This window comes from Orcinus orca, chromosome 13 (assembly GCF_937001465.1).
Source record: "Orcinus orca chromosome 13, mOrcOrc1.1, whole genome shotgun sequence".
Classification (NCBI taxonomy): domain Eukaryota; kingdom Metazoa; phylum Chordata; class Mammalia; order Artiodactyla; family Delphinidae; genus Orcinus; species Orcinus orca.
The window spans coordinates 8,931,353-8,947,596 of record NC_064571.1 but is presented as its reverse complement, the minus strand read 5'-3'; the positions used below and the strand labels follow the sequence as shown (position 1 = coordinate 8,947,596).

The 16,244-nt window shown below is 52.0% G+C and overlaps 1 protein-coding gene across 2 annotated transcripts in view; it reads right to left on the bottom strand.

Moving 5' to 3' along the window:
* The window catches only part of FAM178B (family with sequence similarity 178 member B), a 72,564-nt gene that overhangs the window by 53,771 nt on the left and 2,549 nt on the right, over nt 1–16,244 (bottom strand). Inside the window, exons 2-3 of one of the 2 annotated variants that reach the window (XM_049696264.1) lie at nt 12,385–12,490; nt 8,764–8,848 (exon numbers count right to left, since the gene is read on the bottom strand). In XM_049696264.1, coding sequence (XP_049552221.1) covers nt 8,764–8,840 — 77 coding nt within the window. In that variant the 5' untranslated portion in view covers nt 8,841–8,848; nt 12,385–12,490. Of the gene's footprint in view, nt 1–8,763; nt 8,886–12,384; nt 12,491–16,244 lie in introns of those variants that run through there. The other variant, XM_049696263.1, reaches the window with a different exon arrangement.

The following is a 16,244-nucleotide window of genomic DNA, read 5'->3' as shown; positions in this document are numbered from 1 at the left end:
GCATAACAATGTTTATAGCAGCTTTATTTTGATAGCCCCCAAACTGAAAACAACCGAAATGTCCACCAAGCCTTGACTTGGATGAACAAACTGTGGTACTGCCCCGCAACAGAATACCACCCGGCTATTGAAAGGGATAAACTATGGATACACACAGTAGCACGTGTGAATTTCAAAGTAATTGAAAGAAGCCAGACCAGAAAAAAAAAAAAAAGAGCACCTACTGCATGGTTCCATTTATATAAAATTACAGAAAATGCAAACTAATCCGGAGTGACAAGAAGTAGATGGGTGGTTTCTTAGAGACAAAAGGGGAGAGAGATGAATTAATTACAAAGAGGCACAAGAAAACTTGGAGGGCAGGGGACAACGGATATAATTTTTTGATGTGGTGACAGTTTTATGGGTATATACCTGTGTTTCGTGTATAAGTTGTACACGTTAAATGTGTATAGGTTAATGTATGTCAATTATGCCTCAACAAAACTGTTTTTAAAAAGATGAGTTAAAATGTTAATGTTTTCTTTTCACACCCTGGGGGTTCATCTACCTCCAGGACCCCTCGACTCTGGAGAAAACCCTGTCCAACTTGTGCTGTGTGGGCTGTGGCCTCTCCTGACACCCAGGGAGAGAGCTGGGAAACTCTTAGAAGAGAAACTCTCCACTGGAGGCAATTTCAGATGAATACCGAAATGACGGAAGAAAGATGGTATAAATACAACCTGTAAATATCAAAACATATATTATGTGGATTGTGCATTAATTCTGTTCCTGGAAATCATCACGAGAAACTGTTAATAAGGAGCACTTGGGGAGAGGAAGGGGCCGTGGGGAGTGGGCAGGGAGGGAGGCATTCGCTTTTCACTTTGCACCTTTCTCTTGTATTTGAATTTTCAGCACTTGGTACGTAGGGCACTTTTGAAAAAATAAAACCAGGTTCCATTGGCTAGTGAGTTTATTGGTCATCTTTTGGTTTGTGTCATTCTTTTTACAAGAAGCTACCTTATAGATATTATCTGGGAGGGAGGAAGGAAGGAAGGTTGAGAAGAGGGAGGAGAGAGGATACAAGCAAGCAATGACAGAAAGGAAAGCCACCCGCAAAACGGGGCTCGCCCAAGAGAAATTACGACCCTGGAGCTCTGGGGACAAAGGGAAAAGCATGGTGACCAAGTGAGGAAGGACAAAGCGTCCAAAGACACTGCTCATGAAAACAAAACGAATTTGTTCTGAGAGCTAAATTTCTCGCCCACTTAAAAAACATCCGAAGAATGTACTGGCCAGGGTCTTTTATTCTGTTATATTCTCCCCTTCCCACACAACTATCATAGAAGCTGGCAGGGAATGGAATGAGTAGGTCAGAAGGAACATTGTCTTGGAAACTAGCGGGAAAGGAGCTACACCTGTTTTACTTCTCTTCCAAAGTATTTCCATCTCACTGATGGAGCCGCTCTTCTCCAGGCACTGCTGCCTAGTCAGTATGTTTGGCACTGAGTTACTGGCCAGTCCTACACCAGCACAGCCAAAACATGTTTGTTAGAGAAACATGAGGTCATTTCTCGCAAGCAATTAGTTGCACAAGAATATGTTTGCTTTCAAAACCAAACTCTGCCATAAAAAAAAAACAAAACAAAAACTATTAGAGCTAATAAACGAGTTCAGCAAGGTTGCAGGATACAAGGTCAATACACAAAAATCTGTTGTATGCCTACACACTAGCAAGGAATGATCTGAAAAGAAAACGAAGAAAAGAATTCCACTTAAGACAGTATCAAAAAGAATAAAATAATTAGGAATAAATTTAACAAAAGAAGTGTAAGACTTGTACACTGAAAACCACAAAACATTCTTGAAAGAAATTAAAGAAGATCTAAATAAACGGACAGATATCTCCTGCTCATGGATTAGAAGACTCAGTATTATTAAGATGGCAGTAACACTCAAAGTCACTTACAGATTCAACACAATCACTATTGAAAGCCCAGCTGTCATTTTTGAAGAGACTAGTAAGCCAATCCTAAAATTAATATGGAAATACAAGAGACCCAGGATAGCCAAAACAATTTTGAAAAGAGCAAAGTTGGAGAACTCACACTTCCCAATTTCAAAACTTACTACAAGCTACCATAATCAAGAATTTGCAGTACTGGCATAAGGACAAATATGTGTGTGTGTATATACACACACACACACACACACACACACGCACACACATATATATCAATGGAATAGAACTGAGAGTCCAGAAATAAACTCGTACATCCATGGTCAACTGATTTTCCACAAGGGTGCCAAGATAACTCACTGTGGGAAAGAATAGTCTTTCAACAAATGGTCCTGGGACAAGTGGATATCCACATGCAAAAGACTGAAGCTGTACCCCTATCTCGCACCATATACAAAAATCAACTCAAAATGGATCAAAGACCTAAATGGAAACGTTAAAACTATAGAATTCTCAGAATAAAACATAAGGGAGGGACTTCCCTGGTGGTGCAATGGTTAAGAATCTGCCTGCCAATGCAGGGGACACGGGTTTAAGCCCTGGTCCGGGAAGATCCCACATGCCACGGAGCAACTAAGCCCGTGCGCCGCAACTACTGAGCCTTCACCCTAGAGCCCGTGAGCCACAACTACTGAAGCCCGCACACCTAGAGCCCGTGCTCCGCAGCAAGAGAAGCCACCGCAATGAGAAGCATGCGCACCGCAAAGAAGAGTAGCCCCCGCTCGCCGCAACTAGAGAAAGCCCGCGCGCAGCAACAAACACCCAATGTAGCCCAAAATAAATAAATGAATAAACTAAATAAAAAATAAACAAACAAACATAAGGGAACATCTTCATGACCTTGGACTAGGCAGTGGTGTCTTGCTTGACATCAAAGTATGGGCAACAATAGAAAACAACAGCTAAATTAGACTTTATCAAAATTAAAAACTTCTGTGTATCAAAGGCCACCGTCAAGAGAATGGAAAGATAACCCACAAAATGGGAGAAAACATTTGCAAATCACACATCTGGTAAGGGTCTAATATCCAGAGTATATAAAAGAACTGCAGCTCAACAAAAAAATACAAACAATCCAATCACAAAATGAGCACAGCATTTGAACAGATACTTCCTCAAAGAAGATATACAAATGGCCAACAAGCACAGGAACAGGTGCTCAACATGCTTAGTCATTAGAGAAATGCAAACCCAAACCCACAAGGAGATATCACTTCACACCCACTAGTATGACTATTATCAAGAGATGGACAATAACAGATGTTGGCAAGGATGTGGAGAAATTGGAACCCTCAGACATGGCTGGTGGGAATGTAACATGACGCAGCCACTTCAGGAAATAGTTTGGCAGTCTTTCAAAAGGCTAAACATAGAGCCACCGTATTACCCAGCAATTCCACTCCTAAGCATATACCAGTGAGAACTAAAAACGTATGTCCCCGTGAACACTTGTGTGCCAATGTTCACAGTAGTGTTACTCACAAGGGCCAAAAAGTGGAAACGACCCAAGTGCCCATCAACTGACGAATGGATATAATGTGGTACAGCCATAAAATGCAATATTATTCGGCCGTAAAAAGGAATGCTACGATATGCATGAACCTTGAAAACATTATGCTAAGCAAAAGAAGCAAACACAAAAGGTCACATATTGTCTCATTTCATTTACATGAAATGTCCAGAATAAGCAAGTCCACTGAGACAGAAGGTAGATTAGAGGTTGCCAGGGGGCTGGGAGGAGTGGGGAGTGGGCAGTGACTGCTGAGGTCTGAGGTTTCTTTTTGCGGGTGATGAAAATGTTTCAGAATTAGACAGTGGTTGAACAGCTCTGTGAATCATACTGAATCATACACTTTAAAAGGGTGAATTATATGGTACATGAATTATATCTAAATAACAACGACAACAACAATCTGTCCTGGTCTTGCCAAATATTAATGAAGCTTCACTACACCTGTAATGGCCCCCACTGTCCTCCAAGATCTGGCCCGAAATGTCCAGTCTTATCTCCTACTCAGCCCCTTAAAGGAAGCCCCACTCTCGCTGCTCCTGGCTTCCCCCCAATCTCTCCACAGCCAGGGCTATGCCCAGGGCTGCAAACCAGTAGAACTACATTCTATTCTATCTACAGTCAAATAGTCTGCAGATGGGTTCACAGTGGGGCGTTTTTGGGTTTTGTTTCCTAACAGAATTAGTTACCAACAGGAGATTTCACATAAACATCCGTATTCTGGCTACAACAGACTCTGCTGGCTGCCTATCCAAGAGCCATGCTCCCCCTCCTCCCTAGGAAGGGAACGCTCGTTTCATCCTGGTGTCTGCTCGGGGCAAGTGGGTCCACCCCAGTGGAGGAAGCACATCAGCCCATGGTGGAGAGCCACAGCAACAGAAACAGGCTCTGGCTGTTTGAGCAGAAAACAGTTTTATTAAATGTCAAAAACCGATTGACCTTAAAGGTCCTGAAGCTTGAACGCCAGGACACCTCACCTGCACAGTCCTGCGAGTGTTCTAGGTTAGGTAGGGAAGCCAGGCCGCAAGCAGCAGGCGATTCTCCATGAACAGTTCTGGAAAATATCCGAGAGATCTAGGACAAAGAGCCCTGGTATTTACTTGGTATGATTTCTTGACTCATTTCTCAATGTTCCCTTTCATACTTAATTTTCCATGTAGTGAATTAGATGCTCCAGATGTTAGAATGACAAAGATTTAAAGCAGCTATTATGACTGTGCTCAAGATGGCAAATGAGAATATGCTCACGTTGAATATGAACAAATAAGAAATCCCAATAGAGAAACAGAAACTATGAAAAAACAATAAAGGACTCGATGGAAATTCCAAAACTAAAAATTCAAATATTTGAAAGGAGGCTGGAAAAAAAAGAGTCTCCTGGATTCTACCCTGGAGGTATAGGATTCCTGAGGCTGCAAAATTCTTCAGACAAAGCCACGGTATTCAAAGGGTACCGGCAGTTAGAAGGGGTCTTCTAGAGCCTGTGATCCAGTTCTGTCTAATGAAACAAAATGGAAAGAATGTCCTCATAAAAAGAGAGAAAAATCTGTAAGAAGCAATGATCTCTTATCCCTCACCCTTATTTATCCTTCCTGCCTTGAACACTGCTGTCTTGTGAGAACATGATGATGCCTGGAGCTACAGAAGCCATTCTGCAGCCTTCAGGGGGAGTAGTGGGAAGGCAGACACAAGCTGAGCCAGAGCCCTGGTGATGCAAATCTGTTGAACATACCATGGAACAACCTGCTTCTGGATTTCTTGTCATGTGAGATGATAAACTGTTCTTAATTGGACATCTGTTACTTACGAGTCCAAGTACATCCCAACTAAAACATAGCGTCTCTTGAAAATGGACAGATCTGGCAAAACGGAACCAGCCAGCCTCTTTAGACAGGCCGGGAGCTCTCCAGTCACCGATCTCACTAGGTCCCCACTGCAACCGCGTTTGCAATCCCTGCCCTACACGTCTTTTGAGAGATGAATCAACCGCTCCCTCTTCTACAAAGCACTTCCCGATTCCTGCCTCCCCCATCTAACTAGAAGTAGTTTCCCGAAGTTCTGCCTCTGCCTCCTCTCTATCTCCTATTGTAATTGGACACTTAATCCCCTCCCACCTATCAGGCCCCTGAGGGCAGGAACCATCTTCTTAAACCAGGAAAACAATTCCCACTTTACTCCAATCCTCCAGCAAACGCTGGGCTCTCAGCCCTTAGCCCCAGTCGCCCGGAGCACACCCATGACGGTCAACTCTGAAGCCTGGATCCCAGGCCCTGCCAGAGACCCGGCCTCACCCGGGTTCTCCCCTTACTCAGGAAGCAGGCTGTGATGAAGGCGATTGTGTAAGACCTTTCCCGGGATAATCTGGGAAGAACCTCTGGTCAGCTACATATTCCAGAAAAAGATGGAAATTTACACACCTGCAAGTCTCCCCCATTTTACAAAAGAGAAAGGCCAGGCAACTTGAAAACTCACATACCAATCACAGATCCAAAGCCCCACAGTTCTGCCCCAGAGGGCAGTGCCCCACAGAGCACCTCAAGTCGTTGACAAATCTGAGAAACATGACTTCCTTTTGCATCAATCCTGGATCTAATTTAACCATACAAATGCTCCCTGAACTAGCAGTTGATTTCCAGTTCCAGCTTTTGGTAGATTCTCTCCTGGCACCTGGCTCTTGACTCTGGGCTTGGCCTTTACTTTTTAAAACTTATGTAAAAAACACATAACGTAGAAGTTGCCATCTTAACCATTTTTTTTCATCTTAACCATTTTTAAGTGTACAGTTCAGCAGTGTTAAGTACATTCACATTGTTCACCATCACCACTACCCATTTCCAGAACTGTTTCATCATCCCAAACTGAAACGCTGTACCCATGAACAACTAACCTCCCATTCCCCCTCCCCTAGCCCCTGGCAACCACCATTCTACTTTCTGTCTCTATGCATTTGACTACTCTAGGTACTTCATATAAGAGAGACCCTACAGTATTTGTCTTTTATGTCTGGCTTATATCACTTAGCATAATGTCCTCAAGGTTCATCCACGTTGTAGCATGTGACAGAATTTCCTTCCCTTTTTTTTTCAAAGATTTTTTGAATGTGGATCATTTTTAAATGTTTCATTTAATTTGTTACAATGTTGCTTCTGTTTTATGTTTTGGTTTTTTGTCTGCCAAGCGTGTGGGATCCTGGTTCCCTGACCAGGAATGGAACCCACACCCACTGCATTGGAAGGTGAAGCCTTAACCACTGGGCCACCAGGGAAGTCCCAGAATTACCTTTCTTTTTAAGGCTGAATAATACTCCACTGCATGTATAGACCACATTTTGCTTATCCATTCAGGCGTCAGTGGACCATTGGGATTTGGGTCCCTTCCGCCATTTGGGTGTCGTGAGTGATGCTGCTGTGAACACGGGGGTACAAATAGTCCCCGCTTTCCCTTCTTTTGCGAACCAGGCCTTTGCCTTTGCCCAAACCAATCAAGATCCTGACCTTGGGCACAGCATTCTGTGGCCCAGTCTCTATTCCAACGGGAGGGAAAGAGACATCCTCCCCACCCCCCGCCCCCACCTTAATGCCGGGAGAACCGCTCTGCAGTGGAATGAGCCACCAGAGCTGAACTCAAGGGCCCGTTCCCGGGTCCACCCCATCCCAGTGGAGGGCGAATCAGGGACAATGTGGCAAGAAGCAAAGAAGAGTGGGACGTCCCCTCTGCCTCAGCGGGAGGAGACACAGACCACCTCGCGCAGGAGAAGAGTGGGACAAGGGAGGCCTCTGTTCCCCAAAGGGCAGGCCTGCCACAGAGGCGCGAAAGGGCAGCCCAGGCTGCAGGGGCAGAGGTTATGCAAAGGGAGAGGAGGCCGAGACTGGCGCTATTCAGAGGACCTCAGTTAGAGGGTCCCAGGCGTAGGGGCAGGGGCGGGGGAGGGGGGAGTGGGAGGAGTCTGGAATGCTCTAATGTGACAGATGGCCCCCAGCTCAGCCAACGCCTGGAGGGGAGGCACAAAAGCAGAAATTCAAAGGGCTGCTTGCTGGTGGTGGTGGTGGGGGGTTAATGGTGCATCATGGGTCTATAACCTTGGCCTTCAGAGCTACGTGCTTCCATGTTTTAGCGGGAGGGTGGGCAGACTGCAGCTGGTGGGCAAGGGCGCGGTCTGGAAACCTGTGGACCCCTCTCGCTGTCTGCCCTAAGCACCTTTCAATCGGTTACATGATATTTTTTGGTGCCAAAGTGTCTAGGTTCAGGCACCAAATGATGACAGCCCGGTAAGGGTGCAGCCACAGAAGGGGAAACTAATTGCTTCTGTGGAACTCTGAACATCTGAAAGGGTAAACATGACTCAGGTACTTCCCTGGTGGCGCAGTGGTTAAGAATCCGCCTGCCAATGCAGGGGACAGGGGTTCGAGCTCTGGTCTGGGAAGATCCCACATGCCTCCGAGCAACTAAGCCAGTGCGCCACAACTACTGAGCCTGCGCTCTAGAGCCCACGTGCCACTACTGAAGCCCTCGCACCTAGAGCCCGTGCTCCGCAACAAGAGAAGCCACCGCAATGAGAAGCCCGCGCATCGCAACGAAGAGTAGCCCCCGCTCGCCGCAACTAGAGAAAGCCCGTGTGCAGCAACGAAGACCCAACGCAGCCAAAAATAAGTAAATAAACTAAAAAAAAAAAAAACAAATAAAAATAACTTAAGTGTATCCCTTACATGTCAGGACCAAGGTACAGACTCAAAGCTCTCACTCCAGCCCAGTCCAAACTTAGGGGCTCTGCTGATGCCCTAGGAGCTGAGGAGGGCTGCGGGTAGGGGCACAGCTTCAGGGCCCTCCCCCTTGGTGACTCCAACCCAAAGAGCTTCCCTGATTTGATGCAGATGTTCCTGGAACCCACCCAAGCAAACTGGGGCTCTCAGGAAGAAGCTGGAGGCAAGCTGTCCTCGTAAATCCAGAGAACCCAGCTCCCAGACTGTTCCAGGATCCTAAGTCTGTGAAGTCAGCCTGGACTTGGCCCTGGTGACATGGAGCTGAGGCCAGAGAAGGTGCTGGGGAGCCTGTTGGCTCAGCTTTTTACTAACGCAGGAGCCAGAGCCAAAGATGGCCTGATGTCTCCGTGTCCCGGTGATGCAACACCCCCACTAGCACCTCTCCCACACACTGGGCTGGGGCGGTGCGGGGCTGAGAGCTGAGTACTATGTAGGCTCTCGAGCTTGGGTACCCAGCATGCCAGCTGCTGCCCTGCACCCGAGGTACTGACCAGACGGACGGAAGAGCCCATCCACGCTGAGGTCCCACAGGAGACCAAAGGCTCCCAAAGAAGTTTCTGGAGGCCATGTCAGCAGCTAGGAGGAGAAGAAAAAAACAGGTTAGCTGGGTCATTCCTATGGAGTAATAGCAGAAACCTTTATTACGCCATATTAAATACGTCCCATTTAATCCTCACGAATCCACACGGTAGAAGGATATTGTCATTATTGCTGCTTTACAGATGAAGAAACCAAGCTCAGAGAGGTCAAGCAACTTCCCCAGGGTCACAGAGCAACGAAGCAGAAAAGCCAGGATTCAATCCCAGGTCTATGTGACTTGAAATCTCCTACTCTGTCCACCTCCCTGTGTGGGAGTCTTGGTCCTTCTGCCCCTCACTCCCTGTGGTCACAGCCACGCCCCTCCAGGGCAGGAACCAGTGTAGGGAAGAGAAAGAGCTCAGCGGCACTGACTACCGTCAGCTGTACAAGATAAAGTGCGGCCCCTCTTCGAGGCCCTCACATCACTTCCAGGCCAGGGCCTTCACTCCGAACATCTGAGCCTCGGGAGCCCACCGGCTCTGGGAGGTCCTAGGTACTGAGTGCGGATCCTCAACAAGCTGGTGGGGGAGGGTGGGCAGGGCACCCACCTGACTCAAACGCACTGGGATTCTTATTCGAACACTCCTTGAGTCTGCGGCCGCAGCTGGGGATTTGGAACGTGAACAGAGTGTGACATGGAGACATGCACCCTCCCCACCAGCGCCATCCAGTCCGGGGACACACAGGTGAGGCCAGGCCACGCCGTGCAGCACACCATCCTCCCTCTGGAGAGTGCCGAGGAAAGCCCGCTGCAGTGGGCGCTCGGTTCAGGACCAAGGCTCCCACCCCCACGGGCTGGGCATTGCTGCTGGCTGATTGACCTCGGACAGAGGGAGTCCCTCACCCAAGGTCACACCCCCCTCTCCAAGTGCAGCCTTCGTCTGATAACTAGCCGATGCTGGGGTCCAAAGGCCAGGACCCCTTGCCTCAAATGGGACAACTCTAAAGGGTAATCCCAGTTCCAGAGCACCCCAGGACTGGCCGTGGCCTGGCATGCAGTTGCTTTACTACTCGGCTTCTCCTTCTGCCCCGGCCCTGCTGCCCTCCCTCCCTCACAGGGGCGGCTTCCTGCTTCCCAGGGATCTGACCTAAGACACGAGAACCCTGCCTCCCTCTTCCTTTCCTAACTTTTTTATAGTCGAACACGTGATCGTTCCCCAACAAGAATACAAATTCACTGACAGCATAAGCTTCCTGCTTTTGTCTGCCCTCCCCAGCAAGGCTCACCTGGGAAGCATACACTAGGGCTCCAGTGACGAGCTCACACAATTCACGAGCACTAAGGCTGAAGCCTACTCACCCAGCGCCCACTGTTCACCCCACTGAAGCCCCCGGCTTCAGGGAGGGTGGCGGACAGCAGGAACTAGTCTCCATGGGGACACAGGATGGCCTTTCCAGAGAGTTGAAGGAGCAGGGTTGGAGCGGTCTGCCCAACTCCCCCACCCCCTAGCTCTCAGAATCAACCCCGGGTATGCATGTGGGACCCCAGCAGCCCTGTGAGCCTGCTCCCCTAGCTGCCTTTGATTGGGGGTGGTCACTGAACCCCTCTTAGGCCAATCAGACTCTCTTTCCTGAGAATTTACTTAGCCATGGAGCCTGGGGTACAGAGAGAAGCCGAAAGCTTGTCCTAGGATCCCAACCCTTGTCCAACCTGGTTCCAGCTCACCCTGAGGCCCAGCTGTATCCCTGCCCTTGGATCCCACGAACCGCCCCTGCACCTTCATCGGAGCGCCACCCGCCCCAGCAGCTTCAGGCAGCCCCCGTGGATCTGTGCCTCTCACTAACAGCGCGCGGTTCTGAAGTATGCGGAACCCCATGGCCACGTTCTACGCATCTACCTGGGACACCATTTCCAGGACCTTTCTGTCCCTAGAGCTCAGCATGTAGCCTGTCCTGAACCAAGGTCTGCAAAGGAACCAATGCTACTGTTGCTGTGGGAAAATAAGTTCCAAGTGACAAGAAAACCAAAACCTCGGAAGTGAAACATCAGAGCCCATCCTAAAGCCTGTAGTGTGATCACGTGAGTGGCAGACAGCAGCTGCCCTGGTCCTCCTTCCCCTCCGGAGACAAAGATGTTGGGCAGGGTCTCCCCCAGAAGAGGCCCCCAAGGCCAAGCGCACCCCTTTCACTGATCTGACTTTAGCCGTGGGCAGGGAGAGGAGCTGCTTTGTTTCTCCTTGCTGGAGATGGAGAACCTGACCTCCGTGCTAACTTCATTTCTTCCAGATGATGCCCAGACCCTGGGCAGAACCTCGGGGGGCTATAAGGACAAGGCAGCTCACAGGATTTCCTCACTCAGCCTTCGCGTGGGACTACCGACCCCAGTTTACAGAGTGGAAACTGAGGCACGGAGCTGATGTTAAATAACTCCCCAAGTCGCACAGTAGTATGTGGAGGAGCAGGGCTCGGTCCTCTGCTCTCGGGGACCCCCCAGGTGACAGACGTGGGGGGAGAGACAAGGCGGGGCTCGCTCACGCCTCCACGCCGTGTCAGGGTCACACAAGGACCCTCTGTGGGCGACATCTCAGACCGGCTCTTTGTGCCTCCGATGCCCGACTTTGCGTCTGTCGTGCGCTGAGCAAGGAAAAAGAAGCCTGCACTGAGTGTGGACGGAGAATAATGGCCGCTCTGTTCCCTGTGTGGCCTGGGCCCGGGGGAGGGGCAGGGCAGGGCCGATGGGAAGGAGCCCAGAGGGAAGGAGAGAGAGCCAGAGGGCTCCTTCTGGAAGGCAGCCAGCCTGCCGAGGCCGAGGAGTTCCGAGGACAATCCGCCCCGCAGGGTGGCTCTAATTCACGGCTGGGGTCCAGGCTCCAACTGGCAGGAATGGGACCAGCTGGAACTTGGGACCTGCCGGTCCCCGGGCAAGGGAAGGTCCTGGGTGGGGGCCAAGGCTGCATCCCCGTGCCCCGCGTTCAGATCCCAGCAGCTGGTTCCCGGGCCTTCCCTGCTGGCTTCTCACTGTCTTTCTCAGCGCAAAGGTTCTGAGCCCCGGGCAGAATGCATGTGCCCCTGGCAGCAACCGGAACGGAAGGGAGGGGAAGACAGAGCAGCTGTTCTAGGCTTTTCCAGCCGACCTACAACTCCACGGCGGGAGGCAAACACCCGAGCACCCCAGCTCAGCATTCACCAGGGCCCTCACACCTGCAAGGCTGCCGCAGGGCTGTGCTCCCACTGCCCATGGGACGAGGGCCGGGACCTGTGACTTGGAGATGAGCCTGGACACAAGGCGAGCAGGTGCTCACACCTGCTGAGCGGCCCTGCCGGAATCACACAGAGGGCCTCTGGGGGCAAAGCAACACCCTGTGAGGCACACGCTCTGGGGGGACCGGAGTGAAGACAACAGACCGGTCCCTGCACCTCCCTGTCTCTGTCATCACAAGCCCCCCTCCCTCCTCCAGCCTCAGCTGGGACAAACCCAGCAGCACCCAAGGCCAGAAGAAGAGGGTGGGTGCCCAGCCCCCCCTGCCAGCGGCCCTGCCCAGACTGTTGTGCCGGCACGCTCCCGCCCCCTGGCGGCAGGCCGCGGTGCTCACCTGGAACAGCCACCGGAGCAGGGGCACGGGGCGGAGGCCCGAGGGCAGGTAGAGGCTGCTCAGGAGGCCGCTGCGCAGGAAGGAGAGCTGCTGGGCCGGCGGGGAGCTGTGGGAGCAAAGGGACAGAGGAGCGAGGTCAGGGAGGGAGCCTCCTCAACATGCCTGTCTTGGCGAGGCTGGGTTCAGGGGGATGGTTCAGATTTCCGCTTCACCGGGATGCTAGAAGCGCGTCAGTCCCTGCTCTGGACAAAACTGCTGGTGGAGCCCTGGTGCGAGCACCCGCTGGAAGGTAAAACAACCCGTGGCACCATCAGAATCATCTGCTGTCCACGAACACATGTCACAGTAGGGTTTTTTGTTTGGTTGGTTTTGGTTTTTCTTTGGCCACGCCGTGCGGCATGCGGGATCTTAGTTCCCCGACCAGGGACCGAACCCGGGCCATGGCAGTGAAAGTACTAAGTCCCAACCACTGGACTGCCAGGGAACTCCCTTCACGGTGTTTTAAACACACGACTGAGGAATACAGTTTGTCCTTCCCATTTGACGGGGGTGGGAGGAAACTGAGGTATTTACCAGGGTTGTGAAAAGGACCTGCGTTGCAATGAGGAGAGGGGCCTGGGAGTCGCACCTTTTAGCTGAGGGCTCCGGGCTGCAGCGGGCGGACAGAATTACCCATGGGGCCCACGTGGAGCCAGCATCCGGGGTCTGGTTACACAGAGCGTGTCTGCCCCGTCTTGTGTTTTTCCGAAACAAAGGGGACACCTGAGAAGATGGGAAAGTAACAGAAAGGGGCCCAAGACAGGGAAGTTTTGGGAAGGAAATAACAACCAAGGGTGCCACGTGGGATCCTCTGGAAACCACGTGAGCAGCGACGGTCCCAGGGCCAAGGGGGAAGGGCGCTCAGACTCCATACTCCTGGGGCCCTAACCTGCGATTCCATTCCCGACTGGATCCGGCGGGGCCTTTCCCTCCCGCCAGGAGCTGCTGGCGTGGAGAGGAGCCCTGCTTTGAGTACACTGTTGCCCCGATAGATCATCTGGACCCACAGGATCCCAGGTCCCTGTACAACGAGGAGTTGATATATTTTGTGCGGTTTTAGGGCCTCTGGTAGAAGGTGCTTCGTTTCAGAGGGGCTGGCTGGACTGCATCACCCTCTTGTACTCCTGGACGTCCCGTGGAGGCTGGGTGTGGGGTAGGATTCTCCCGCTCCGTCCGTGTTTGGTGAATGCCTCTTCGCTCTCTTTCTAGATAACGTCCTAAAGGCAATTAATAAGGATTCCAGAAAATGAAAAAATAACTTCGTGTTTGTTCTTCTTTTTTAATGGCCAAATCCCGGCAAAGAGCATTTCAGACAGCATTTAAAGTCATGACTCGAGAGAGAAAGTTCCTCGGTCAGCCCAACCTCCTCCTCTCCTTTTTAAAAAGGACATCATACTTTAATCTGCCAGGAACAGAATGCTCCAAAACAAAGATTCTCCTCGGAGCCAAGCTGCTGTCTGCTTGAGTATATCCAGGCAATTTACAAATTGTATATGTCTTTTTCTTTTTTTTAAATCATTTAGGTTCAGAGAAAGCAGCTTTGTTCCTGTGCTTGTGAAGCTGGCCGTTCTAAAACAGTCCTTTATTTGCACATACAAACACGTGTGCACCCCAGGGCTGCTGGCACACACCACTCTGATCCCCGTGCTCAGTCACACAGACACTTTCATGGACTGACTCCCGCGATGCATGCGTGGTTCAAGCACAGCACCCCGAACACTAGACGATACCCAAGCACACCGTGTCTGGAGGGCCTCACAAATTGGCAGGACCTGGCCAGGGGCCATGTGGTAAGGAGGCTGGGGCTCCGGGGACTCTAGGAGACTCTGGCTCTGGCATTCTGCTCGGGGGGCACCCGCCAGCTTCTCAGTAGGGGAATTGATTGTACAAGCCCCTGTAGGCTCAGATAAACACATTTCCGACTGCTGCTCAGAGGGAGAGATACCCCTTGGGTGAGAATGTCTCCCTTCTGCTACACCATTCTGCAGTGCAGTTTCTGCCAGAGAAATGCTCAGTCCGCCTTGGGTTCACTGCTGCTGAGTTAGGCTTAGTCTGCAAGACCAGGAGCTGGAGGTACGCCGAGAGGGCACGGTCCGGCTGTGCCTCGAAGCGAACGGCTTTCAAGGAATTCTGTGCCGACAGCCTGATGAGATGCGAGCACTCTCCTCCATGTGTGCTCGGTGTGAGGGAGGCAGTGCTGCCTTGCCGGCTGCACCACGAGTCCCATCACCACTCAGTGGAAGGACAGGCCGGCGGCAGAAGTAACTTCCCGCTTGGGGGAAGGGTGGGGATGGGCCTGGCGTGCAGACACTGCCCTGATCTGAGGCAGGAGGAGAGTCTGCACAGCAGCACGTGGGGAGGCCTGGAGGAGAAGGGAAGCGTGTGGCAGGTGTGTGCGCTGCAAACTCAAACACCGCAGGTTACGGAATCAACTGCTGTCAGATTTACACAAACCCACGGCGTGTCCACAAGCCAAGAATGCTGACCCCGGGTCCAGGTGGGTGCCTGTGCTTGTGGCAAAGCCAAGGCCAAGGTCAGAAGTTATCCTGAGAATGTCAGAATGTCTCGGAGCAAGAAGGGGAGGAGCAGAGCCTCCTGCTGGGCAGCAGATGCCAGGCAGGCCCAGCTGGGCGCGAAGCCCCAGCTGCCAACCCTGAGGATCCCGGGGAGGGGGGCGGGGGGGAGGTCCCCACCCAGACAGGGAGCTGCCAGAATGCACTAACGCCCTGCCACCGCGGCAAGGACACGGGGCCACGGGAACAGAAGGAAGGAAGGTTGCGGGGGGCGGGGGGATCAGCCCCAAAGGGGAATCACACAGAACAAAGGCCCCAGCCTGGGTCAGCAGGCTGGGCTCCTGGCGGAGCTCCGACCTTCTGCTTGGACTGTGGGTTCCTGATAAGGCCCGCGTCAGGACCCCTCCAGCCCCCATCTCTCGTCTGTTTTACGGGCGGCCGTCCCAGAGGGCGAAGTCTCTAAATGCCTCGGGAATCCCAAGTGATGGCAGAGGGATAAACAGCGAGCGCCGTTATTTATACAGTGTCAGTTTCCGCGCCTTTGCCAGGCTACTCAAATGTTAGCTTAAGTGAAATGCCGAGGAAAAAACAGCAACAGACGGCGGTCCAAGCGCTCATCCCTGCTCCTCTTCGTTTTCCTCCCTTTGTTTAAACATCAGTGAGCGCCACGCTGGTTAGCAGCCCAGGGATCCCAGCAACAACCCGGCTGGCCACTGCTGCTGGCTCTGGAGTTTGGGGGCAGGCGCAGCCAGTTGGGCGGCTCAGCCCCGTCCACACTCTGTAACTGCCGGATTTATTTCACCCGGGCTTGCCCCTGGCAAAACAGGAGCTGGGGCCTGGGCCTCGGGGTGGGCGGGGGGGGGGGGTCCGGTGCATGTGCATCGTTCACACCGTGAAGCTCCGACCCACCCCCTCCCCTGCCCACTGAAGCCGTCGCGGAGGGAGGTCCCCGTCGGCGTATCAGGTACCCCGAGAACACACTGCAAACACCTCACGGGGAGAGCGGCCGGTGCACCCAGAGGACAGACATGGGTCCTGACGCTCCCGCACACACTGCGGGGGCCCAGGGTACTTCAGCGGGCAATCTCCACGCCCCCACCCCCCACCCCACCCCCATGGCACTGGCTCCTGCCTTGGAGCTGCCTGTGGGCACAGGTCCTACAGCTTTTCCACTCGGGGCTGGGGGGGGGGATTAGAGGCGGAGGAAAAAGTTCAGCCCCTGGTACCAGCGTCTGTCATAGCATGTGACTTTGGTCCCAGGGAACCGACCTGAGGTCACACGTCCAGCCGGGTGACAAACGAGAGAGG